The 26265-nt window shown below is 35.9% G+C and overlaps 1 protein-coding gene across 5 annotated transcripts in view; it reads right to left on the bottom strand.

Annotated features, from left to right (window-relative positions):
• Positions 1-26265, bottom strand: part of USP47 (ubiquitin specific peptidase 47) — a 95071-nt gene that overhangs the window by 47416 nt on the left and 21390 nt on the right. For 3 of the 5 annotated variants that reach the window (XM_038405149.2, XM_038405151.2, XM_043516718.1), the window contains 10 exons: positions 23782-23985; positions 22938-23051; positions 20844-20979; positions 18518-18614; positions 15318-15463; positions 14099-14178; positions 13057-13206; positions 6076-6171; positions 5829-5981; positions 3794-3961 (listed from right to left, as the gene is read on the bottom strand). In XM_038405149.2, coding sequence (XP_038261077.1) covers positions 3794-3961; positions 5829-5981; positions 6076-6171; positions 13057-13206; positions 14099-14178; positions 15318-15463; positions 18518-18614; positions 20844-20979; positions 22938-23051; positions 23782-23985 — 1344 coding nt within the window. Of the gene's footprint in view, positions 1-3793; positions 3962-5828; positions 5982-6075; positions 6172-13056; positions 13207-14098; positions 14179-15317; positions 15464-18517; positions 18615-20843; positions 20980-22937; positions 23052-23781; positions 23986-26265 lie in introns of those variants that run through there. The other 2 variants (XM_038405150.2, XM_043516717.1) reach the window with 2 other exon arrangements.

Here is a 26265-nt window from a genome sequence, read left to right as displayed (position 1 = left end):
ATTAAAGTATTTTGACAATTAGACCATTACATTACCATTCTTCTCTGTACACTTTCAACCAATGTGTAATGAAGGCCAAAAAGTAGTTCCTTTTTTTTGGTATCTTTAAAACGTAATTCTGTGTTATAAAATTTGGACTGGGGCATGGGGGGAAAAAGTGGGGACTTCTACAGAACCAGAAACAAAAGTATGTAATTTCTTTCGTCATTAGTCTGAAGGCTCAAGAGTCTGAAGTAGTAAGAACTTGTGTAGCATTTTCCATTGAAGGCTTTTCTTTTCACAAACATGAATTTATTAATCCCCAACTTTCTGCTGAGATAGGGTAAATCACTCCATTTTACATATGGAAACACAGAGGCACAGAAAGATGAAATTACTTGGCCAAAACGCAGAGTCATTGTCAAATCTAGGATTAAGTTATGGGTATTATGACTTTCACTCCCTGCACTAATCAAGTGACTGTTAACTAGCTCCTATTTCTCAACAGAGATTTACAGAAGTCCCAATACCACATTTACCAAGACTGAAACTGAACACTAGAATTCTAATGTCTAATTTATTATAGGGCCAGAATATAGATATTACACTATTAAAAACAGTCTTTAAAGGGTTTATAAAGGTTCAGTTCTAACCAATCCACGGCTTCCTAGTGGGTCTAGACTGATGCAAGCTACAGGCCATCTAAGTTCCCTCTAAGATGCGTATCCACGCAGCAGGCTATAAAGGGCCGCACAGGTGCACTGCCACAGGCACCTGGAGAGGAGACAGGTGGGGGATGGAGCAAGTTGGGGCGTGCAGAGCTGCCTCGGCCCCAACCCCGGGACAACTGCCGAGGGGGAGAGGCGCCTCGGCCCTGTTGCCAGTGGGGAGAGGGCTGGGCGGGGGGGGGCAGTCCTCTGGCCCCAGCCCTGGGGCAGCCTGTACCCCAAACCCCTCATCCCTGGCTCCCCACCCCACCCCCCACGCACTCCAACCCTCTGCCCAAGTCTTGAGTCTCCTCCCACACTCCGAACCCCTCGGCCCCACCCCCACCACACATCACTTTCATACTGGTGCACATAAAATTCATTCCGCACATTGATATAAAAAATTAGAGGGAACGTTGCAAGCCATTTTTCAGATTAGTTCACTGAATAAGGTCAGTGAAGCCTATCCTACAATTAAGTATTAGTAACAACTTTTTCAAAGAGTTCAGAGAAGATTTGTACCAGTGAAAAGCAATTAAGTTTTCCATCTTAGAGTCCTTGGTAATCACTAAATAACAGAATGGGGGCACTGCTATCATGGAATGAGTTGCCATTGTAAAATGTATTTTGTGACTATTAATTTAAGAGATTTAATAGCATATTAAATGCTCCCAATACCCTCTTCTTTTCTACATGATCATTTCTGTAGGTCAAGAAACAGATAGCTATTTTCAGAGATCTGTACTATTACTGTATTTTCCTAATGTTTTTCCACTCTGAGCAACTCAAAAAAACAGGACTTTCATCCCAAATTTGTAAGCCTGATAAAAGAAAAAAGTTAAGCAATCATACTGCAATGAAAGTTTACTTAAGACAAAAAAGTAATCTTTTCCAATTTCTTTATGGTGAAATCTCTCATACTACTCAGATAAGACAGAGATATCTAATACTTGTGGGTCAGGGTTTCACCTACAAGAATGAAGGGGAGTTGAACTTTCATCTTTATTTGTCACTTTTCCCCAAGTAAGGTTTACAACCTCATGGTGGTACTGCAGTACTTCTAGAAAAACAGACTGTAGTGGTGGCCTATAATGCTCTCTTTCACGTACATTAAAATTATGGCTGACCGAAAGACTGAATTTTCCTTTTAGATGTAGCTATCACCAACACACTTTCTACCATAATGTACCAGTCATGGAATGGTCTTCAATAAGATTCTAGCCCTAACCATCTCATATCTTGACTACTACAACTTGGCCTTGACAAATGCAATCTTGCCTCCCTCAAGTCTATTCAAAACTCTGCTGCTAAGATCATCATCTTGACTTGTTGCTATGACATGAACCCCTTCTTCACATGCCTCCTCTCACTCTCCCTTCACTGCATAAAATACATGCTACTTATCTTTATCTCTGCTCTGCCAGATGTATCAGACTTCCTTGTCCAGTAACTGAATTTTTTTTTCCTCAAGCACATTCTTGCTTCAACCCCCTCCTGCAAAATGGGTAGGAAGAGCTCAAAAATAAGTAAAGCACTACATTACCCTCATTCAAACACCTCCTTAAATTCACCTCTGCTTGGGTAACTACAAAAACATTAGAGAACAGCTAGATTATTAGCTAATAAAGCAGCAAAACTATTAGCTAGTGTGGTGTAATTACTGCTCATTATACAAAAAAGTGATAATTTTACTTGTCTTGTTCTTCCCATTTCTTGTTGATCCAGCTGCTCTCTATCACATTCTAATACTATGAGCTCTTTAGACTTGTAAAATCTTGTAGATATGTAAAATCCCTAGGCACAAAGTCTCCAAATCTTTAATTGGATCATATAGTGCTACCTTTATATTTTTAATAAAATAACTGAAGCATCCTGCATTCTCCAGCGATGTAGTACCTAGACAGACTGTGGTGGTTTGCTAGGAGCACATTAACACTTGTACAGGCTTATTAATTAGTTCTAGGCACAATTCAAGATGCTAGTGACAAAACAGAAGGCTTATAATTAGGTCAAGTCCATGTAAATCCAAGTTTCATACATACATCACGTTGCATGTGTGCAAAGTAGGTATAGCTGCATGCAGACAAATGAGCAAACTTGCACTCTGATTGTGCATCCTGGAAGGCACTCAATATCTCCTAGGAGGTATGGAAGCTCCTGATAAGATCAAGCCCTTAATGGGCCTGACTCACCTATCTTAAATAGTTTGACACAAGATCTCAATTTCCTCAAATTCATGTCAGAGATTAAAGAAAGTCATAATAAAGCTATTAATTCAGAGACATATTGACTCTCCACACACTGTCTTGGTCTAACATCCTAATGGATCACAAATCACCACAAAGGCCAGCGTTTTCCACTATTATGCTTTTGATACCAAAGGATCTCAGATTCCCTTCCAGCCAAACTCAATATTAATGGTACTTCCCTAGATATAAGAGTCCATATACCTCCACAGGATAATGCTGTGAACAAAGGGCAAGCATGGGGAAAACCAGTATTTTAGTAGCTCTTTGTTTTAATGATACTTTATTAAAACAAGCCTTCATGAGAAACATGTTTACAGTCAGGTGAAAACTAGTCAGCCACTTTAGGCATTCATATAGGTGGCTGTTTCCAAGCTCCTATATGGTACAGGTGGAAGACAGCCCCTCTTCAAGAATTTATTCTCCCAGGATATGACAACATATTTTATGCTGAAATATATGGGACAGAACAAAATAGCTAAAATCATTTTCTGCTCCAAAAGTCTGAAGGTTCTGACTTGCACAGAGTGGAACCTGCCAAAGACCGATCAAAACCCTCTAGCCCTTTGTGTTAAATTGCAAGACATTTGCATAGTGTGAAGGGATTTGACAATCTACCTCATCATGGAAGTGCTCCCCAGAAATAAAAACTTTCTGCCAGAACAAAAGCAGGAAATCCATAGGCTCTGGCCAGGTGAGCATTCCCTCAGAATGGGGAAATTCCCCATGCCTTGTGTGTTCTTTGCAACACTGCAGGCTTAAATATTAGAACAAGAGCAAAGAAATATGACTGTTTTTAAAACACCATTTATCTGGACAACATACTAAAGTTGTACCCACATGTTTTTGTTTTAAGAGTACCTTTTCAATGCCAACTTTTGAAATCCTTTCAGCACCACTACTGCTTTCAAGGCAGATTCCTTCATCAACACCATCATCATTAGAAAAATCATTGCTCATCTGATCACTGTGACAGCTGCCTTCATTCTCTGCTCCACTATCAGTGCAACTCTCAGTTTGGGGAGACTTCTTAAAAATAAACCATAAATGTTAGTTTTATAAAGTAGATAAAAATGATAATACATATACATGTAACAAGAGACAAATTTTCAAAATAAATAGACTATGCAATTCTATAGAAGACTGTACATTCCACCTGCAAATTTCAGAGCATTTTACAAATAATCCTCTCTGTGAAGTAGGGTATAGCATTATCTATATTTTGCATACGGCAAATCTGAGGAAGATGTTAAAGTTTTGAAGACAAACACTTATGATTATCCTGACTGCTAACTAAATTGTGTTGATGTAGGGTACCAACAATGTTCCAATAGATTTCAGGAGAAAGTCTCCCAAAATGTATGTGTCTTTTGATATTAAAATTAAATTAGGTAGACTGACACGTCTATTTTAGGATTACATCCATGGAGCTACCTTTTCTTGAACAGAAGTCAAAGATACAGTATGTAGGTTCTTGAGAGTTCTTTAATACTTAAAACAAAATTAAAAAATACATAAATGGAAAGTTTGTCTTGCTTGTTTTTCTAGTGAAGCATGCCTACGAATCCTCAAAAAGGGAATGTACTTAAAAGTGAGAACAGTAATAAAAACCAGCGGTGACTTCAATACCGACTAAACCCATATCTCCAAAAGAAAATATATCCAGATATGCAAGCAGGAACAATCTGCTTTTAAATTTTCTGAGTGCTCAGCCTTTCACTGAAGGACCCTCTTCCGAAAGTTTGCATCTAGAGAAGGCAAGTCCAATTCGTAGAATTTAGCAAGTCTTTAGCTATTCCCCATATTTCACCAGCTGACAGCAATGGTCTTTTGATCTCAAAGTCATTGTTCTCACAAAGCAATCCTTAAAACTTAGACACATTAGTTTCGCATTTCAGGATTCCAATGTGCAACATTTTATCCTTTTTATTAGTGAAAATTAAGGCTGGATATCCTTCACAGTGGGTGCAATGAAACAGATTACAACTCTGTCCGCTTTTAAAGTTTACTTTAAGCACTTTATATCCAGCTTACTCTATAAAAATATGGGTGAAAAAGTGAGAAGAGAATGGATATTCTGAGAAACATCAAAGATATATAGTAGTCACCTGCCCATGAAAGTGCCTCTGAAGAGGCCCTTTGCTGTACATTTCTCCCAGCCCAAAGGCCATGTATCAAAGCCACCATCTTTCTACGCAAGGAGGTGGCGGCTTTCATAACCACCAAACCAAATGCTTACTGTTTAGAAATACACCACTCACTTTCCAGAGAATGAATTACACTCAATGCGAGTGCACTGTTCTCAGCATCTAACAAGATGGAGGAAGAAATATTCAGCACTGGAAATTAAACCCAGGCACCTTACATAACAGTGTAGAGCACTGCCAGAAGCCCCCTTTTGTAAATTAATTTAAACTCCAAACCTGAACAGAAACAAAGAAATGTGGAATGAGATTTTTAACACTAAGTGCCCAAAGTTAAGTTCCTAAATCCTGATTAAAGTACCCAAAAAAGTGGTCTGATTTTCAAAAGTGTTGACCGCTCAGTGATTTCCACTGAAGTCAAGGCGAGCTGTTGGTATTCGGCACTTCTGAAAATCAGGCAACTTTTTTCTGATGCCTTACTAAGAATTTAGGAACCCTAACAGGCATATGTTTTCAAAATATTGGCCATGATGTTTTCCCTAATGCAGTGGTTTTCAACCCTTTTTCATTTGTAGACCACTAAACATTTTTGAATGGAAGTGCAGACCTCTTTGGAAATCTTAGACATTGTCTGAGAATACCCAGGGGTCCACGAACCACAGGCTGAAAACCACTGCCCTAAAGACACTAGATTTTAAGAGATGCTAGAGAAAGACAGTTCTCAGAAAGAGAGACTATACACTGGTCTTTACCTCATCTTCAACATCAATGAACGTGCTCATGTCTAGCTCTTCAGGAAAAGTCATGCGATCATTAAGTTTAATCCTGTGCATAGTGGTGTAATCAAAGTCAAACCTCTTCAACTGTAAAGTCAGCAGATATGGAAAATGCAAAAACCGCAGGCCCTAAACAAAAACACAATATCCAATGGTCAAGATTATGTTACATATATAGATAAACACTAACCAATGTAATGTTAAACAAATGGTATGTATTTACCTTCCTTGCATCACATTTCTTCTTGCAGCGTTCGCAGAAATACTGATTAGGGCCATCAAGGATCTCAGGCTGAATGAACGCATGCAACGCTTCTTCCTAATAAAAAAAGATGTTACCTGCTTTTTAGGAATGTTTACTTTTATGTATGTGATTTAGAACATTATATTTATAATTAGATTGCAAATACAGAATACAATGGTTGCAATATGAGGTATTCACAGTCAAATCATGAATGACAATACATTACTATTAATTATATTTCATTCAGCCATTTGATGAGTCCATCAAGTCCTGGTTTTGCATACAATCTAAAATGAAATATATCCCTGTTATCTTGCACATCACATGTAGTCACTTCTGTTCAATCAGTTGTTCCATAATTGACCTTATTCCTTACTTTGCTTTGGTTAGCCATCAGCCCCACATCCTTATCTCCACAATTTACAAATGGCTCTTTCCCTTCAGGGACAATACTTTCTCCCATCACAGGTCACATTATTCCAAGCACAAACAGAAGAAAGGGACCAATTATTTAGTTCCTCAACGTCCGTTTTGTAGGTGGCTGTCTCAATCTGCCAGGGGACGCTAATGCTGCTTTAGAGTAAATCAATCATTTTTTCTCCCAGCTATAATAAATATTGAATCTCTACTCCCAGTGCAATGAGAAACACAATTGCCATCTTCCAGGGATACATTCTACTTATTAGCACACAACCATATGTGGTTGTAAACCAAAAATAGTCAGGAGTCACCTCCAATAGCTACAAGGGAAATGTTTCTAATCCTCCTTTAAATACAAATTATAGTGATTTCCATCTAGCTTCTCAGTATAGCTGGGAAGTTAAAAAACATAATTAGCTAATAATTTTTCTCCTCTTTTCAACAAATATTAAAGAGTGTATAAATGATGCATACCAGAAAATAAATCTAAGAGAACAAAATCTGCTTTAAAAAAATCTATTAATTTTAAAGCAGTTCAATGAAGAATCTTATCCAGAGTTACTAAAGGTTAAAACCTTTACCCAGTTAGCATGAAAGCTGAGAGACTGGGTTTATGAACTACAGATGATACTCCGGAGCTATCTGCTCACCTGCAGATATCTGCAATCAAACAGAAATACCATTGGCATGCTGATGGTGCTTACTTTAAAGAGAAGAGGATCAAACAAAAATCATAATGATGCCTTGAAAATCATTGTCTCATGATGGAACATAGTTGTTCCCTGAAGTCCGAATAACTAAGAGTGGTCTTAGTTGGGCAGAATAGACTCACCAATTGCAAAATGGCTGGTACAGAGCTTATAAGATTACTATCTAAATCATGTTGTTTGATGGATCCCATTTTGGGAGGAGATCAAGGATATGGGAAGGTCTTCAAAAAGCCTCCAATTCATCCCTTCTCCCTCCATTTCTTTTCTGAGAATTCAGGGAAGCACTAAGAACAAATAACAAAACAAAGATTTTATAGCCCTGCTTTTTCCATATGAACAAAAATTTTCTTATTATTGTAACAGAAGAGAGACTCTTTACAAAAGGACTGTTCTCCAGACCATGTCTCACAAATGAGAAATGTGCCAAATTTCACAAAGAGATTGCACAGAGAAAGTTAGTTATCACCATCCTTCACTGTTTTTGTACCCAAATAGAAAAAGGAAAAAAATTAATCACCTCTTAACACCCCTAATAGAATCACAACTCTGAAGCAGGAAGGCTCTTCAGACATGTCAAAACTTTTCAGTGAACCTGAAGTAAACTGTCTATATATTTACTTCCTAAATACTGCAGAATGCCGTTAATCTAAAGGCAACAAAATGTTAAATTGGGAGATTTACAAAATGCAGGAAGTTATATAAAAAATATAGCAGATAAAAATAAGTAGGTGGTAAATAAACTATAAGTCCAAAAGGGATTACTGTGTTTTGACAGTGGGGTTTTTGGACTGGCTAACAATTTAACAATTCAGAACAAATTAAATGAAAGCAAAGCAAGTCAACAGCTAGCATGCTGAATACCAAACTTAGAAGACAACAAAAACATGGCCAATGGAGGTACTGCTTATGGAATAAATGCCAGCCAGGAATCTTACCAAATCTTTCCATAAGCTACTACAAATCTTTCTGTGGTACTAATTATTTTATTCTAATAATTGCCATTTGTTACATAGGAGACAAGCAACAGTCTCTAAAATATATTCAGAATATAAAAGAAAAATGTTGCAATTCATTCAACAAACATATGATGTGTGAATGATGGACATAAGTGGTTATGTAAAGTTTATGTAGACTCGGTATGATGTGCAAGTCAACAAGGAACCATACTAGAATATATTTATGTTATGAAGAAAACAGGTGATGCTCCTATGAACCTCCAAAAGTTGAATGAAATATCATGAACGGTAATGTATTCTTGTTAATGATTTCATTGCTTACCACAGGAATAAATAGTGAGATGCACTTAAACCTATGGTTTATTGAAATTTAATAACTTCACTATTATTATATACATGTTTCCAACTTGTATCATATGCAAGCACTCTTGATGTACTGTATGTATAATACTAAGTTTTCCATCTCTCCTCCAATTTTCCACTATGTAGTCTTTATATCAAAATTACCTCTGATGATTAGTATAAATATTCTCTACTCCAACTATTATTGTATTGACCAGTCTCCTCTCTTATTCAGTTATAATTCACTTACTCACAAAATTAACTATTGGTACCATGTTGGTTCTGTGTGGTTCACTGCGTGAGTGGCATCATATGACCCCTATTTTCAGTAACTGTACTTTTTAGAGCAAGACAATTATTTTTATTATAATTAATTATAATTAGAAATATTATCCAGTCTGATAGCTATTACACATTTTAAACATTTTAAAAAAATTGATACCATACACACCATAAGTTAATATATCAAGAAAACCAAAATATTTTAAAGTTTTCAAGTAGTCTATTTTATCCCAAGCTATCACTGTTTGTTCTTTTATGGTGCTGAATATCATAGTACTTCACACTAACGTATTGAAATAAATAGTCCACTCATCATTGCCTGAGATAGAAAGGCACTTTGAATAAGCTTCCATTTGTCACAAAATGTCATTATGGTATATCTACTGTATCTGATAGCCACTGATATAAGATTACTGTAAATATTTGTTTAGCTCTATGAATATGAGAAGTAGAATTTTTATAAACAGTTAAATGAGCTACAAATATAAGTCTGAGGGGAAAGCCAATCAGTGTATATAGGTATGATTTCATTAATCTAAAAATCAATAAAAATTCCATTTGGCTAATTAATGTCCTAAATTACACTAGCAACAAAAAAAAACAAAAAAAAAACCAAGAGGTTTGCTAACCAAAAGATATAATGGAAAGCAAACTGGAAAGCTCAGAGGATGGGTATTGGGATACTTATCCTTTTATTTACAGATCATTGCTTAATATCCAAGTCAGGTCCGTAATGGCAATGTCATTAAAACTGGATAGCTGTTTATGCTTATATTAAATGAGATGGTCTGAATACATTTTCTTTAGACGGATGCCAACATCACAATATAGTTGTTTGCAGTCTCTAAAGAGGAGTCAAGATCCAAGAGTGTTCAACACCTACAACTCCCACTAAAATCAAAGGATGCTCAATACTCATCAGGACTAGGTCTGCTGGGAAAGCAGCATGGACAATCTTTATCTAATGCCCTACTCCAAGTGTGCCACTGCTAGGGCTGAGACAATAGTTCAGCCTCAACAACAAATCTTCTTTTGGTTCCTCTATACCAGTGTTTCTCAACCTTTTTGTACTGGCAACCCCCTTTAGACTTAAAACAATTGTGACACACACCCCCATTACAAAAAATTCTGACCCCCTACTTTAAGCGGGAGGCTTCAGGGCTGAAACATGTAAATTAGCTGGCGGGGGACTCCTATGGCATGAGGCCCCAGGCAACTGCCCTGCTTCCTATCCCTTAACGCCAGCCCTGCTTGCGACCCCCCTAAACCCATCCTGCAACCCCAGGTTGAGAAACACAGCTCTATACTGTTCTATAGATAGCCACATAAATTCACTGTCTAGTGCTGTTGTCCATATAGCCATTTGCATCAACAGAGAATACACTTCTAAACTTGAATATTCTAATATAGGCAACTTTATGTTTTCCATTGTCCGTCTATAATTTTCTGTAGGATTTAAATCACAAGCCAGATAACCATCAGGCCTATATCGCAACACAACTAGTTATTGAGGTCTCTGATCTAGGTAAATTCCTTATAAATTATATGTATATGCTTTTTCTAAAATTAAGCCCTTGAACAATGAAAAGTTATTAACCGGATTTACATGGCCTTGGAGCGTATGCTAACAAAGCCCTAGTCCCCTGGACATGCATTAATAATGTAAAGCTATACTACATGAAATGAATCAAAGAAAGAAAAAATAATATCAGAAAAGTAAATAAGGTTTCTTCAAAGTGCAAACCTTAAAACATATCGAATTGAAGACAGAAAATTTAGCATCCGATGAAGTGAGCTGTAGCTCACGAAAGCTTATGCTCTAATAAATTTGTTAGTCTCTAAGGTGCCACAAGTACTCCTTTTCTTTTTGCGAATACAGACTAACACGGCTGCTACTCTGAAACCAGAAAATTTAGAATAGTTTTAAATTCTATTTTGATTAGAAAAGAAGGTAAAAAGGAAGTGTAATTATTTGTAACTCTTGGAAGTTCTCCAATATTCTATTTCACAAAAATTTAACACACAAAATTTCCCGTTTAAACCTTTTATGCAGTATACTATAGCAAACAGTGGCATAATAAACTTTACTTGACATACTATATAATAACCTTATTTATATCTTGTACATCCACTGTCTCCGTCTTTCAAAAGTAATGGAAAATCACTTACCTCTAACTAGAGTTCTTTGAAGGTAGTATCCTCCTTAGATCCCCTATCTTGGGTAGTGTCGCCTGCTGCAAGTTCCCTCAGGAGCTGACTAGCAAGGTCTAAAAGGTTTTACATTCCCTTCCACAAGCCCTATTAGCGCATGTGTGAACCTCTCTTTCTCTCCCTCTCCCTCTCATTGCCTTTTACCTAAACCTACTGAACCATCATCATCTGTGGATCAATGGAGGATACTACCTTCAGAGAATTCCATTTAGAAACAGGCGATTTTTCCTTTCTCCAAAAGCCAGTATCCTCCATATCTCCCCACTGTTGAAGACTACAAAGCTAAAACATCTGCTACAGACAAGACAAATACAGGGAGGAGAATCAACTGCATAGTCAAAAGTACGCATAATTATAAAATAGCTCAAATAAATGGAGCGTAAACACAAACTGCAACCATGTAACTACCTCAACACAAAAGCTTAAAACTAGTTTGCCTCATTGCATAATTGATACTGATATTCAGCAAATGCTGTGAAATATCAACTGTAATTTAAACTAATCTGAATATGTATCATTAAGTACTTAAGTGTTGAAGCTTCCTGTATATTTGGTTTTTTTATTTATATAGACACAAATATTTTAATTTTCCCATAATATTCTGTAGCAGACTTCTTCCCTATCAAAGAAAATAATTCCAGAATAATTTGAGACATAAGTACACCACTCAAGAGTAATCAGTGATTAATGGAATTATTAAAAATTGTGTATACACAAAAATATAAATAAATATATACATATACAAGAACTTTCTAAATAGATTATATATATTATAAGTCTCTATTCACTGTATCAATAAAAAAAGCAAAAAAAAGGCAAAATTCCTTGTTTGTTTTATTATTGAAATTTTCCTGAAATACAGTTTAAAAAAACAATGAAGGAGAAATCCATTTAACACACCAATGTCTGCAACAGCTTGAAACTGCAATTTCAAATGAACCTCCAGTTGGTGTAAGAAGCTCCATAAAATTTGGAAAAATGCTGAGAGGCACTCAGAAAATTTTCTTTAAAAAAAAAAAAAAAAAAAAAAGGGTGGGAGTAAAGTTATATGATGATTGTCTCCTATCCTTGTTATTACCTTGAAGATCGGTATCCAAAGCTTTAAAATATCAAGTGCCCTATGTAACTGAAGCTACACTGGTAGTTAACCTGGAGATAAAATAATTCTTTCAATTTCTTAACAAAAGAACTGCTAACGTTTTACAACAGTGTCAACTCACTAAATACAAGGGAGAACATTAACATTTAAAAAGAAATTTAATAAATAAAATATAAAGCAGTTTATAACCCCAATATTTGCCTTGCTTTAAAATATTTAAATTCTGAATTCTTTGACTTATCTCCCATTTTTAATAATTCCATCAAATATTTATTTTTAAAACCACAACGGTGGTATGAAACAGTACGCAAATTACTTTTCTTGTGGAAAGCAGGTGATTAAAAATTATTCCCTACATTTTATACGTTTGCCAACATCACTAATGCCAGTGCAAAAGTATTAATAAAGAAAATAGAGGCATAATGGAATTTTTATCATTAGAATTACAGAATCCTCACCAAATGAATAAGGGATGTGTTATTTTTAAACTCTTAAGTTATAAAAACCAACAGAGACAAACTAGAAACCAAAATTCACTAGCTAGCTGTCCTGTTCTTTCACTAACCCTTCCAACAGAGCTAACAAAAATCTAACAGAAGAGCTAATAAAAAAAACCCAGTCAATCAAAAGAACATCAGTGATTTCACAAGAGATACCTAGGGCAAATACTGAAAAGTCTATCAGAAAGAAAATAATGAATTATTGTAACCTCAAGGCAGAATAATTGCATTTCCCCTCCCCTTATACATGCACCAGTAGGACTCATTGAAGGGTTAAAAAAAAATCTTCTAGAACTTGCTAGCTGGTTCACTGCACAAAGACGAACACCCCAAGATGGAGTATCTAGGATGATACTTACCATGTAAGAAATTATACCACTGTCGCATTATGTATTCTATGTGTGTATGGATGTACTAGCTGTCAGCAAAAGAGTACACACCACGCTAGCAAATGCCTGGTTGGAGCCATAAGGTCTGATGACCAATGGAATATCCAGGTAAGTGTCAATTCTCCAGCCCTCATAGCCGCATTCTAGACATCTTACATAGTCCTTCAGTTTGCCTTGATACAGTTGATTTATGAGATCAGCCTAAAACAAATGGAGAGATTTATTTTGGCATAGTCTGAAACATCTAAAAAAGGTTAAAACAAAGTATTCCCTTTCTTTAGTTTTACACTGACATCCCTTTTTCCTTACACTTAATTGAAGAGGGAGAGATCGCAGTTATATATTAAACGTGAAAAATATACATTTTATAATTACAAACGCTACTGGGCAATAAAATGTCCTGATGGTTCCTGTTTTCTACTTTATGTTTACTTTAGAGCACTCTTATCATGGTGGTTCCTGCTTTCTACATATAAAGCAGTGCTCTAAAGTAAACATTATTTTATAACATTATTTCTTATTACTTAATCACAATTATATTATTTCAGCCCTCATCTGAGTTCAAAAAATGCTGGTGGCTGGTCAGGGGAAGGTACTACAAAGGAATCGTTTGCAATTCCCCACTAATGATTGCCTTGAAGGGACGAGTACACTATCTGGATATCCATAGTATGCAGCAGTCCTCTGGCCATGGCCATTCCTGTTTTCTCTAGAGCAGGGAAAGGGAAGCTGCATAGAGCCATCTATGTTGGCTAACGGGTACCTAGGATTTTCCTCCATGGTGGGGAAACTCTCAACTGGCCAGCTATGCTGGCCTTCTGCAGTGCACATCAAAAATGAGGATCCAGCTCACTGTGACCAGGACTTAGACCTTTACACACACAACTTTAATGAAAAGAATAAAATCTGTAAATCAATCTCAAAAAATAAATCACACAAGCATCCAGTAAGTCAACCACTGCCTCAGACAAAAGACAGTGGCAGCTTTTCAATTGTCTTGCAAAACAGTTACCACATGACTACATTTAGAAGACAAAATTAAACATTCCTCCAACATTCTTTCCCTGAAAGATGAAGTTTTATGGTATATTACCTGCTCTGTTTGCTTCCACTTCTGTTCCAACGCATCAAACATGACTCTACAAAGCTCCTGTACATCATGCTGCTGCCATGCTAGTACAAAGTAAAATTAATCTCATTCAGTGAAAACAAGAAAAAAGTCACACCCTTCTAATATTTTCAGTAGCACAGTTGTAGATTATATATATTGTTTAAAAGAAATCATTTAGTTTTGAGGGTACTGTCAAAGTTCTATGCCTAAAATATGATTACTGTAAAAACTTCCCCTGTAGGGCTTAAGTTATTCTAAAATCATAAAATGAGGAAAATTAGCATACATCTTGTGAAAGATGTACATGTATATATATTAGGATAAGTTTTGATCATATACTCATACAAGTATGAATATACATGTAAACAATATTGAGGTGCTTGTCTGCATTGTTACAGTTTAAGATAGTTTTCCATTATAAGCCTGATTCTGACACACCTCACCCACACTTCCCCAAAACTAAAACAAATCCACCTAGGTTTTTCCCCCAGAAAGTTTAAGGCATATAAAGTCTCATCTCATATCATGGCAGGGCAAGTGCAAAGGATCAGCAGGGCATAGGGCAGAATTACATTGTCCAAACGACCAACTGTGCGTCCCCAAATTTAATGTGTTTAGAATTTTCTGTATTATTTTCTGTTTAAGTGTAACCTTTGCATTTCTAGGTTGATTTTTGTTTTCTGAGACAGCTACATCATCTTTTATAGAGGTTTTCCATTAAACAACTGATATTTACAACTTTAATTCCAGCTTAAAGATTTTTGCAAGAAATAGATACTTAATGTTGCAGTTTTGCTTAGAAGTTTCTCATTTTTATGTAGTTTTAAGTTTGATTCCCCCCCAATCATTTTTTTTTAAAGCAGCTAGAAATTATCTTTCCAATGATCTGAAATGCTTATTTAAAAGTTTGAATTCACTCTGTGGATTCTGACAATAAAAATTCAAGAAGAATTTTCATTCACTGGCCTCACATTAAATAAAACAAAAAGCAGTTTTAGAAACAAAGTGTCCATTTAAACTACTCTATTGAAACTTGGTTTTAGGTTCTTCTTTAAAATTGTATGAACAGAGGTCTTTTTACACCACCACTATCAGTTTAGTGCCCTTATGTGTGTCCTTGGAATGAGCACTAGCCAGAAAACAATAGCTATTAAAATTATTCTAAATTTTCCACATAATAAAATCCAACATCAAATATTACCCTCACTACTATCCCATCCAAAGCTCCGTGTAACATCTGTTGTTTCAATTGCTCTCTTTTTGCTGGTCTGCAATAAAACAAACAGTCTTTGAAGCTGGTAAGGGATGCTCGTCACAGCACCGTCTTCAGATTCTTCAAATTCCCATCTATTAACAAATAAAATATTTGAGTAATACTTCTAAAGCAATTTATTTCACAAAATAGCATTTAAGTTCAGAGAAATTATATTGCCCTTAAATGTTTGCTAAATTGTAGGAGTTAACTCTGTTTGACTTCGCTTACTGAGAATCAAAATTTTCTCCTGGTTTCATAAATCACTCAGCAGTCAAAAAAACCTAACCACAGTTTACAACTGTGCCAAAATAGTGTCAATCACTTCAGAATCTGATTTAATTGCTTCTATTATGGACACAAGCAACACTTAGGCATACAACTTTTATAGACAATATTCAACATAAGGTTTGGGTGATTTTTTTTAAAAAGCTAGATGATTACAATCAATTTGTAAGCACCTAGATGATAACAGGGTGATAAAACAATAGCCAACATGGATTTTCAAGAACAAATCATGCAAAAACAACCTAATTTCCTCCTTTGACAGGGTTACTGGCTTAGAGGATAGGGGGAAGCAGTAGATATGATTTATCTTCATTTTAGTAAAGTTTTTGACAATCCCACATGATCTTCTTGAAAGCAAACCACAAAAATGTATTCAAAAGGAAATTATGAAGTGGGTGGACAATTCGATGAAAAACCATACTCAAAGAGTAGTTATTAGTAGTTTGCTGTCAGACTAGGAGGATCTCTCTCTAATGGGTCCTGCACAGGTCTATAACTATTCACTTGGACATTAGAGTGATGAGTATGCTTATAATATCTGCAGATAACACCAAGTTGGGAGGTGTTGCAAGCAGTCTGGAGGACAGGATTAGAATTCAAAATGACCTTGATTAATTGGAGAACTGGCCTGAAATCTACATGATGAAATTCATTAAAGACAAGTGTAATACATTCAGGAAGGAAAAAATCAAATGCACAAATAAAAAATGGGGAATAACTGGTTGGGCAGTAGTAGTGCAGAAAAGGATGTGTTAAGGGCTGTAATAAAGAGGATGGTGATTGATTGTTCTCAATGTCAACTGAAGGTAGGAAAGGAAGTAATAGGCCTAATTTGCAGCAAGACAGATGTTAGCTACTGGACAAATTTTTGAACTATAAAGGATAGTTAAGTACTTAAACAGATTACTAAGGGAGGTTGTGAAATCAATGACTGTGGAGGCTTTTAAGACACGTTAGACAAACACCATCAGGGATGGTCTACGTATACTTGGTCCTGCCTCAGTACACGGGGATGGATTGATGACCTCAAGGGATTTGGGGTGGGTTGGGGAGGAGAGTGGAATGGACCTTGATGACTTTCCAGTCCTGCATTTCTATGATTCTTTGTTGGAAAGCTTTGCCACACAGTTTGTAAGCAATGCACCTGGATATTCATACGTCAAAAGCTATAGTTCTATATTAGTTTAAACTTGCAAAGCACATCAGATATAGCATATACTCAAATTATAACGTGCATATCTCTGCTTTACAACAACTTTTGCACATTTGCTGAATAATCTCTCCTCTGTGACAACACTATCATGATTGCTTTTTAATACTAAACTAAATTTGGCTGCAGTTACTTTTGATCTGAAATGTGCAAAAGCCATGCACTAGTCCATCTTTTACATATTTATTCTTTTTAAACATACAAGTGTTTCAGTTTTTGAAACTGTTTCAAGCCAAATGAAGTGCAAATTTAACATTTATGGTATTCAGGCCATTTTTTAAAAAGCTTCCATTATGAATGTAATGATTGTAAAATGTTTATACATTCTTTTTAAAAGATTTTAACATTCACTATTAGGCATTTGGATGTTATCAAATATTGATAATTTCAATGTTTTAAAAATATTTCAATATAAATGAAGACACATACAGGATTAGAAGAAAGCTAAAAACCTATTTTGCAAAGAGCAGATGAATGACAACTTTATCATCTTAATCCTATGTACTTTTATGCTTAGGACTCATCTACACTACAAGAAAAACTAGACAGACTTAAGCATGCCTGATTTGGCTATAGGTGTACTAGACCTTTAGACAAGATCTACTATTGTTATTTAACAGGTTTTTCCATCTACATTTGGAGAAATTGTTTTGTACCTTTGATGTCCATTAACCACAGCAGAAAACCATCCTAGCCCAGGGCTCACCGTGTGGTACATAATGTGCCAGAGAAGATCAAACAATTCCATGCAAAGAAACCATTCATTCCATTTAGGGGGGAAAGCATGATCATAAAACAAATTTTACTGTGTCACAGATGGATGCTTACATCAAAATTACCCACGACAAACAAACATCTTAAGTGTCATTTAATGGCAAAAATGTGTAGACATTATCTATATAGGATCTTATACTGCAGCCATCATTATGGTATCCAAACACTTTACAAATTAAAGTGACACAAGAAGATCCCTGTGTTGCCCTCATTTCCTTAGAATTTTAGGGCTTATTGGGGTGTTTGTTCTTAAACATGTGATTTTGCTCAAGTTATTGGAGGGAAGCTGAAGACTTTTTATTTTATTTTGACTTGAAGACGTAGAGGTTCTTGGTCACTCTGATTTCTTCTTGAGCCACATTCCACAGTTATAGGCCAGTTGCCAAGAAAGATTCCTCCTGGGCACAAAAGTCACTACTTAAAAGAGCAAGGGGTTTTATTTGGAAATAAGGTGATTGTAGATGTAACTTAAGAAAACGTGTTGTTGGCTTTACGTGCATAGGGAGAGTACAACAAGGGCGAACGGAGAACAGCTGTAGGTTCACCTCATGGTTAAAATTCTAGGTAGCCAAGTAACTGAACCTGATCTAGAATAAAAAAAGGAGAAGAAATTTGTTCTTGAGGCAAGTTCCTTCCTTGTTCTCCTCACAACCCCTGCTCCTTATGTTTACCCACCTTGGAAACAACTGCACTCCCTGCACACCTAAAATAGCCACTGCAGTTTAGATGCATTCGCATTTCCATACAAGAGAGGTAACATGAAAGAAATTAACATGCCATGCCTGCATATCTATGGCAGGACAGAAGTCTATTACATTAGTTTTCTAAGATGTCAATATTAATGATACAATCTTGTTTATATAAAACAAATACTTACTTGTATAATGCATTTCTAAATTCAGGAGTCATGAAAAGTGTTTGCAATAGGCTGTTCAAATAGCAAGTCATTGCTTGATTTACTAATCCCACATAGCCTAAAAAATATACAAACAAGAGTTTGGGTTGGAAACACAGAACAGTTTCCATACCTGTCAAAAGAAAACTAATATGTAACTGACAAGAAACAATGATTATAGAAGCAACATTACCATCACCAACATGCAGGTACTGTCATTAAAACACCACATTTTTCACCATAAAAAAGTGAAGACATGACAAGAATTGTTGTACTAATTATTGCTCAATCTGGGACAGTATTAAAGATGTACAGTAAAAAAGTCATTTGGCATTCAACTCCTCAAAATTTCCTTGAACCACATGAGTATATTTTAATGAGATTGTAAAAGATCATTCATTAATATTAAACTAAATGTTCAAGGTTTACTAGGTACTACTTACGTGGGCACATGTGAAGCTATAACCTAATTTTTTTTTTAAATGATTTCCATCAAGAAGGTAATTTACACTTGAGACTGAAAACAGTCCACAATTTGGTGTAATTAAAAGCAAAATAGCAACTTTAACCGTAGTAATCACTCCCTAAGCTAGGGATGGCCAACCTGCGCCCGAGAAGGAGCCAGAATTTATCAATGTACACTGCCAAAGAGCCACAGTAATGCATCAGCAGCCCACATCAGCTCCCCCCACACCTGCTGGCAGCCCCATTGATCAGCACCTCTCACTCCCTCCCCATGCCTCCCACAGTGTACAGGAGGTTCTGAGGGGGAGTGGGAGGAGCAAGGGTGTGGCAGACTCAAGGGAGGGGGCGGGAAGGGACATGGCCTTGGAGGAAGGGGCGAAGTGGGGGCAGGGCCCATGGCAGAGCCAAGGGTTGAGCAGTAAGCATCCCCCCCAGCACACTGGAAAGTTGCCCGTGGCTCCGGCCCGAGTTGGTGCCTATACAAGGAGCCGCACATTAACCTCTGAAGGGCTGCATGTGGCTCTGGAGCCAGAGGTTGGCCAACCCTGCCTTAAGCCATCATCTGAAAAGCACTTTGTGCTGATTAATAACAAATCAATAGCCTTTATTGTCCCTCTCTAAGATGTTTAAAGTTACTCATCTCCTCTCTCCCCACCGCATAAAAAATAGCTACAAACTACTACTAAATTCAGTAACAAGTTTAATTAGTTTCAAGGGAGATGGGGAGTGAAACGTTTGCCTAAATTAAAAACCATCTGAAGTGGCATTAAGGCCAGTTCTCTCCAAACCATGTAACATATATGGGACAAAGTAAAAATTCAATATATTGCTGCATACAGTGACAGAGAAATGAATTTGGACATTTGCTTTTATGACATTTAATTCTGTATTCTGCAGCTTTAAGTGTAAAGGAATACTTGGGTACAGTTCCCTTCTCATAATACAAAAGGCAACCAACCTTTGCAATGAACAGGAGTTTTTGTGAAAGGAGTTCAAAATTGGGATACGCGCATTATATTGTATTTGTTCTCTTACCGTATATTTAGCTACCACAACTGTATTTGTAAAAAAGACATTTGACATCAGTTAGCACAATTTCTTAACCTCACATAAAAAAAAATCTGGACCAGCAGGACTGCCATAACATGAATGTTTACATCCTATCAGTCTTATGGTATTCAACACCAGAGGTCAATAACAGTCCTAAATTCGGACTACTAATGAGAAAAGAAGGTCTGTTTACTGCAGCCTTATCATACCACTTGATCTCAGTGAAGTCACAAGAAAAGTTTCAGATATAGCCTATAAAAGGACAACATACGATTACCATTTGCATTTATAGCATGATTTACACTACCAGCTGAAAACACAAATGCATGAGAAAGAGGGAACAGATGTACTATAATCCCACAAATAGTACTGTCAAAACCAAATTATAAATTGGGGTCTAGGGAAGGTGGCGTGTTGGGAACAACAAGAAATTCAACAGTAGTTGTGGATTAAAACTTTAAAAAACACACTGGCACCAAGCAATCCCCTCCCCAACCACCCACTAAAAAAACCTGCTTTTGAAGGAACATTTCTTCACATACATTGCAATCCTATTATAGACCAAGAAGGGGATACTTTTGTCCCTTTCCCAAGGACAGTTCCGGTAAGAACTAACAGTAGATAAAAAAATATTCTAACAGTTTAATGCGTTTAAAATAAATAGCTCTTTCCTTTTCAAAATAAATTAAGATCCTGCTTACTTAAGAAGAGTTTTAATATTATTTTAAATTAACTAACACTTAGTGTTGCCTTTATTAAACAGGTTAAAACAAAGTGGGACAAAACACCATACCTGTCTCTGATTTACTCAGGATAGAAGAGTACGAGTAGTTTTGACAGACATAATCATTGGTACAACCAACAGAGCCTTCTCTTGGTAGAGGACCTATAAACCTCTCTTGATTACCATCATCTGTCGTACCAAATTCCTAAAATATGAATACATTGATTTTTATGTAAAAATTAATTTACTTAACCCAACTAACTTTTACAAAAGAAGTTAAAACTCAGCTAATATATATCTCATACAAAAGAGCCTATGTTAAAAGATCAGTTAGGTTGTAAAGTCAAACACTCAAAGTTTATGAAATGCCTGATTTACAGTTGCCCTTGTAACCTTAGTTCTGTCCCCTTGTGAGTCCATCCTGTACACCGACTGAGGCAAGTGTCCTGTGGAAACAACAGTATATGACTTTGTAATTAAGGATTATTGTAATGCATACGCATACAAGGGGGAAAAAATTAAGGTTGCACAGGCAATCATAAATCAGGCATTTCCTAACATTCAAGTATTTGATTTTGCCAACTAAAGTAGTTTTGCAAATAAAAAATGTTACTACATTTCTGTATGCAATTGTCAGGGTTAAATATGTGGATTTTGTTATTTTGGTTTTTTTTTTTTAGGAAAGAGCTAAAACAAATTATATTATGCACAACTGTAACAATCTCCCTATCATACATACATTTGAACCCTGAACCTGTAGTACCGCAGCAAACACTTCTACCAAGGGAGCTTTGAGACTGGCTCCTGTTCCATGTGTGGAGCCCCCAGAGTAGAGTTAAGTTTTTTTATTCTAACATACTGCCAGAAATTTTCCTGATGAACACAAATGACAGTAGGGAAATAGTTACTTTTAACAGTTTGTCTCAACAAAAACAAAACTAAATTTTATGTGAAACAAGTCCCTAGAAAGAGGTCTTTCCCCTTGCTGAATTTCAAAAGCTAGTTGGAAACAACTGAGACATCAGAGTTTCTGAAAAAATAAGTCTGCAAGAATCTTGTATAGTAGACAGCATCAGGCAACCTAAATATAGGTGTTTGCTACCAATTCTCCCTATTCAGAGATCCCCATCATAACATAGGCTCACGGTGGAATAAGGATGACAGTTCCAGTAAGAGCACTTAACTGCCTGTATGGTAGTGATTTAAGTCACATTTCATTTCTGTGGTTTAACTGTTAAACTCAAATCACTGGAAGTTATTATATGTAGCTGTTGGTAACCCTTTAATCAATCTTCATACAATTTTTATTCCTGTTTTTTAAATGCAGCAATCCAACGTTTCGGACACATGTATACTTAAACACAAAAACAATTTAAGAGCCAGCAGTAATTTGTTGGACACTCCACCATCCCATTTCCCTCCAAAACAAAAACTGTCCAGTCTGGATTCAAATTCTGACTTTGGTCACAAAAGAGCAAGTTTGAGGGTCTTATCCCGAACATATTTGTTCATACTATAAAACCAATTTGGCATAAAAGACAATCTGCTCAAGAAAGCCTCAGCAGGTCAGGATGAGGAAACGCTGACAGAGCAGCATATTAAATCTTTTGTGTAGCTAGCCTACCCAATGCCTGGCTCACATAAACCATTGCTATTTTCACTTCCTTGAATTCTAAAATTCACTCAGCAGGAACTTTCAAATATTTTTGTGGCAGTCCACAATTTATTGTAAAAACCTTTATTGTGTTTAATCTGTTTTTTTTTTTAAATAAATAAAAATGCAAGCCTACAAAACTGACGTTGTAGCTACACCTTTGCTGCTAAAGATCCTATGTGGTATGCAGAACTATCTTACACTTAGTGGGATACTATTAAGTCCATTCTGTTAAGAACTGTCTTTAAATAAACAAAGTTTATCAAGCAGTAACAGAAAATAACTAATACTATTTTTTATCACTGGTATTTTTACTTCTAATACACAAACAGGTAATACAAGTAATTGAGTTGCATTGTCAAAGTTTTTTTTGAGAGACTTAGTATGACATACAGGGCTAGAAAAAGAACCATAATGTAATCCTGTCATAAGAATGAGGCAGACACATTTTCCCTCTGGTAAAGCTTGAAAGGAATATAAACGTGGTGAATATATCAATTTTGGCTTACCGTCATTATATGAGGCTGTTCACCGTCTTTATCTGTCAAATGTAGAAAATTTTTCTTCCCTACCTCAAAACCAGCATCAAGAATAGATTTATCACTGGTTTGTTCCAAAGGAGTCTGTAAGAACAAAACATCAGACACATTTATATGTAATCAAAGATTTTGTAAACAAGTTCAATAAGCTCTCTCTCTCTCTCTCTCGCTTCAAATAACCTATCATACTACAGTGAAAAAGAAAATAGCCTTGCCATCTATGAAATAAGGAGCTTTTAGTATCAAACTTAGGAGTTCAGAAAGAACTACCTTCAAGAGAAACCAGTGCATAAATCAAATCCTAATCAAAATAGTTAATAAATAAATATTTACAAATTGGTCAGTTTATTCAGGAGCTGAACCATTAGTCTATAGGACTGATTCAGAAATACAATGGATCAAATACAATCATTTTTATACACCTGGTGACAGTAGTTCCAAGTGTGCTATAACTTGCATGCATCTACTGAAATACAAGCAATTCTAGCATGTAGAAACAATATTAAGAACTTGTCAATTAGTTGTTCAGTAACTATTCATTCTAGAATACACTTGACAGTACAAAATAGTCTAAACTAAATCAACAAAAACACAAAGAAATTCAGATTTAAGTCTAGTAACATCATTAACTTGCTTGGTTGTGATTAATTACAAATTTTCCCAGGTCTTAGATCACTATAGGAACTAGATACAAGGGAAATATTTGAAAACTTTGTACAACTACTGTTCTACAAAACAAACTTTTACAAAGGTTCATTTTATCACCTAATATTTTTCCTTAAAATATTTAAAATGTTTTTTTTTTTGCCATTACCGTATCTGTGACATTGACTCCATTTCCCCAAACTAAATCAAAAGTTCCATTAACATAGCCCACTTTGGAGGCCACATCTTCAAATAGCCTTCTCAGTGGAGTGGAAGCTGGCAGGTTTAAAGTGATACGTTCATTCACAGTCTTAGAATTGGTAATATCTTGTATTATACACAGCACTCTGGGTTCATCAGCAGCGCTTTCTATCTGAAATCAGAGCAGGCAATTTATTCAGTAGCTTAAAAGGAGAGATTTAAAAAAAAAATTCCCGTATCTCTAAGGTAACAACACCTTAACAATTTAACAACAAATAAAATTTTGCTACACTTTGCAAATTTAAATCTAAATTTTTTATTTTAGAAGCATGGAAAGAATAAAGTCAATGTTAAATGCCATGGCACGTGCTAGATAAGGTTCTTCTGTAATTTCAGTTCTTATGCTAGCTAAATTATGGTAGAGCTTTTATGTTATAGAAACTCCTAAAGATATCCTAACTAGTCTTTTCACATTTATGTATGTATGTTTTTACATATTTTAGAAAATCAGTCAATCAGAAACACACAAAAATCAGAGTTTTAAAGTACTAGAAATTAAATATGTTTCAAGAAAAATTGAATTTTACAATTAGAAAGCAAACAATAAAAGAAAGGAGACTGTATCAAGTGTACTTTGCTCATTTAATCAGTGTAGTTTAGGTTTAACCTTACAGCATAGTAATTTTACATAGTATGCTTTGTAAAAATAACAAATGAATATGAGAACTCAACAGTTCTACTAAACCTTCGCTGAAAAATGTAAATTACCAGATGTGTTCAGTAGCAAAGTGAAAGTTATCAAGGTTGTAGTTCAGGTACATTTATCCCTGCATAATTAAGTTCTGCAATGTACAAAACACAGTCTGACATGTTTTTTATTATTAAAATAAAATAAATAGGGCACGCAACATTAATAAAAATTGGGACTCAACTATCATAAGCAAACTTGTATCTGCAGTGGTCTTGCTCTTTCATTTTTAAATTAAAAAAAACCTATTATATAAAAACATATACACAATGGTTTAGTAGTAAATGATCCACATAACTGGCTTCACAATTCTGCTTTATTTCTTCCTTATAATACTAAACCTGCTTTACGGAATCTATATAGCAGAAATCCTGTTAACAAGGAATGAGAAGGCTTTGTTTGTTTGTTTTTGGGAAGTCAAGGGGTAGAGAAATAATTGCCTAAAACAGCCATCCCGAAGTTCCAGCCAAGAGACGAGAGAAAAAAACCAAATCAAGAAAAGTGGCTCACCACCTTATTGGTTCTTAAGACAGTAAAACACAAGATTTGCAACCTACAACAATCTTGGGAGTTGGCTTTAAAAAACTTCTGAACCTTCAAGAACATAATCCTTTTCAAAACTCACTGTAAAATGATTTAGGTCAGGAATTATATGCTGAATGACTTGAAATGGGTAAATCATCTTGGCTAAAAAGATGCTAGTACATATTGCTCTACACACCATTTTATCTCTGGAAAAAATACTGGAATAACTTATTCTATCTCAAATAAAACAGGAGAAAAACATTCTTGAACTAGAGAAGAGCAAGAAAACTGCACGGAGAACGGGGTCACAAAGTCCCCAAAGCGCAAAGGACAGAACATTTTCCAATGTTGTGTTTCAACAACAGTTACTGTATAAGAATTGGAAAGCCAAAGATCCACTGACACACTAAAATTAATCCCCTCAAATTATTTCTAGGTTTTGGACTTCCAGATTACTAAGGAACAAATCATATTTAAAAAACAGACCATACCAAAGTGAGCGGTGTGTAGAGAGGATAAGAAGTCTCCATAGTAACCAGTCTTCTGAATTTTGTAATGTGGAAAGCACACGATTTTGCCTCCTGCAAATTCATGTCAAGAAGCCCAGATGTCTGCCCACTACAGAACAAGCATATTATTCTCAAAGGCAAACAGGTTCATGCTGAGATATTGCCAATTTTTGGTGGATGAAGACATCGCAGGTAAACAAGAATTATACTCAGGCTGAAAATGTAACCTATGACTTAAAATCATCTCCTAGAGAATGGTCCTTTCCTGCTAGATGGAGAGCTACAGGCAAGACCTGATAAATAATTCTATTTCCACACAAATGGCACTGTAATACATGAAAGTGAGAGACATGCAAGCAACTGAAATAACAGCTTCACAGCTGTACTCTCTGTGGACAGGGTCTATACCACTGAGCCTTATATGACGGACGGAGGCTTGTAGCAACAGCCAGAGTGCCTGAAATCACACAATACCAATATAGATACTAGAGACCTTAAATGCTGATGTGATTTTTGTAGCCTTCTCCAAATAATGATTGAGGCATCTTTCTAAATCATCACTAATAAAGCACTATAATAGAAAGTGTCAAAGAGTAAGCAATACTTCTACATTAAGTGGGTTGAATTTCCATTGTGAATTTTCTCAGACTGGGAAGCTTAATTTCTATAG

Source organism: Dermochelys coriacea, chromosome 6 (assembly GCF_009764565.3).
Source record: "Dermochelys coriacea isolate rDerCor1 chromosome 6, rDerCor1.pri.v4, whole genome shotgun sequence".
NCBI lineage: Eukaryota > Metazoa > Chordata > Testudines > Dermochelyidae > Dermochelys > Dermochelys coriacea.
The sequence above is the reverse complement of the archived record's forward strand: the minus strand, read 5'-3'. Positions and strand labels throughout refer to the sequence as shown.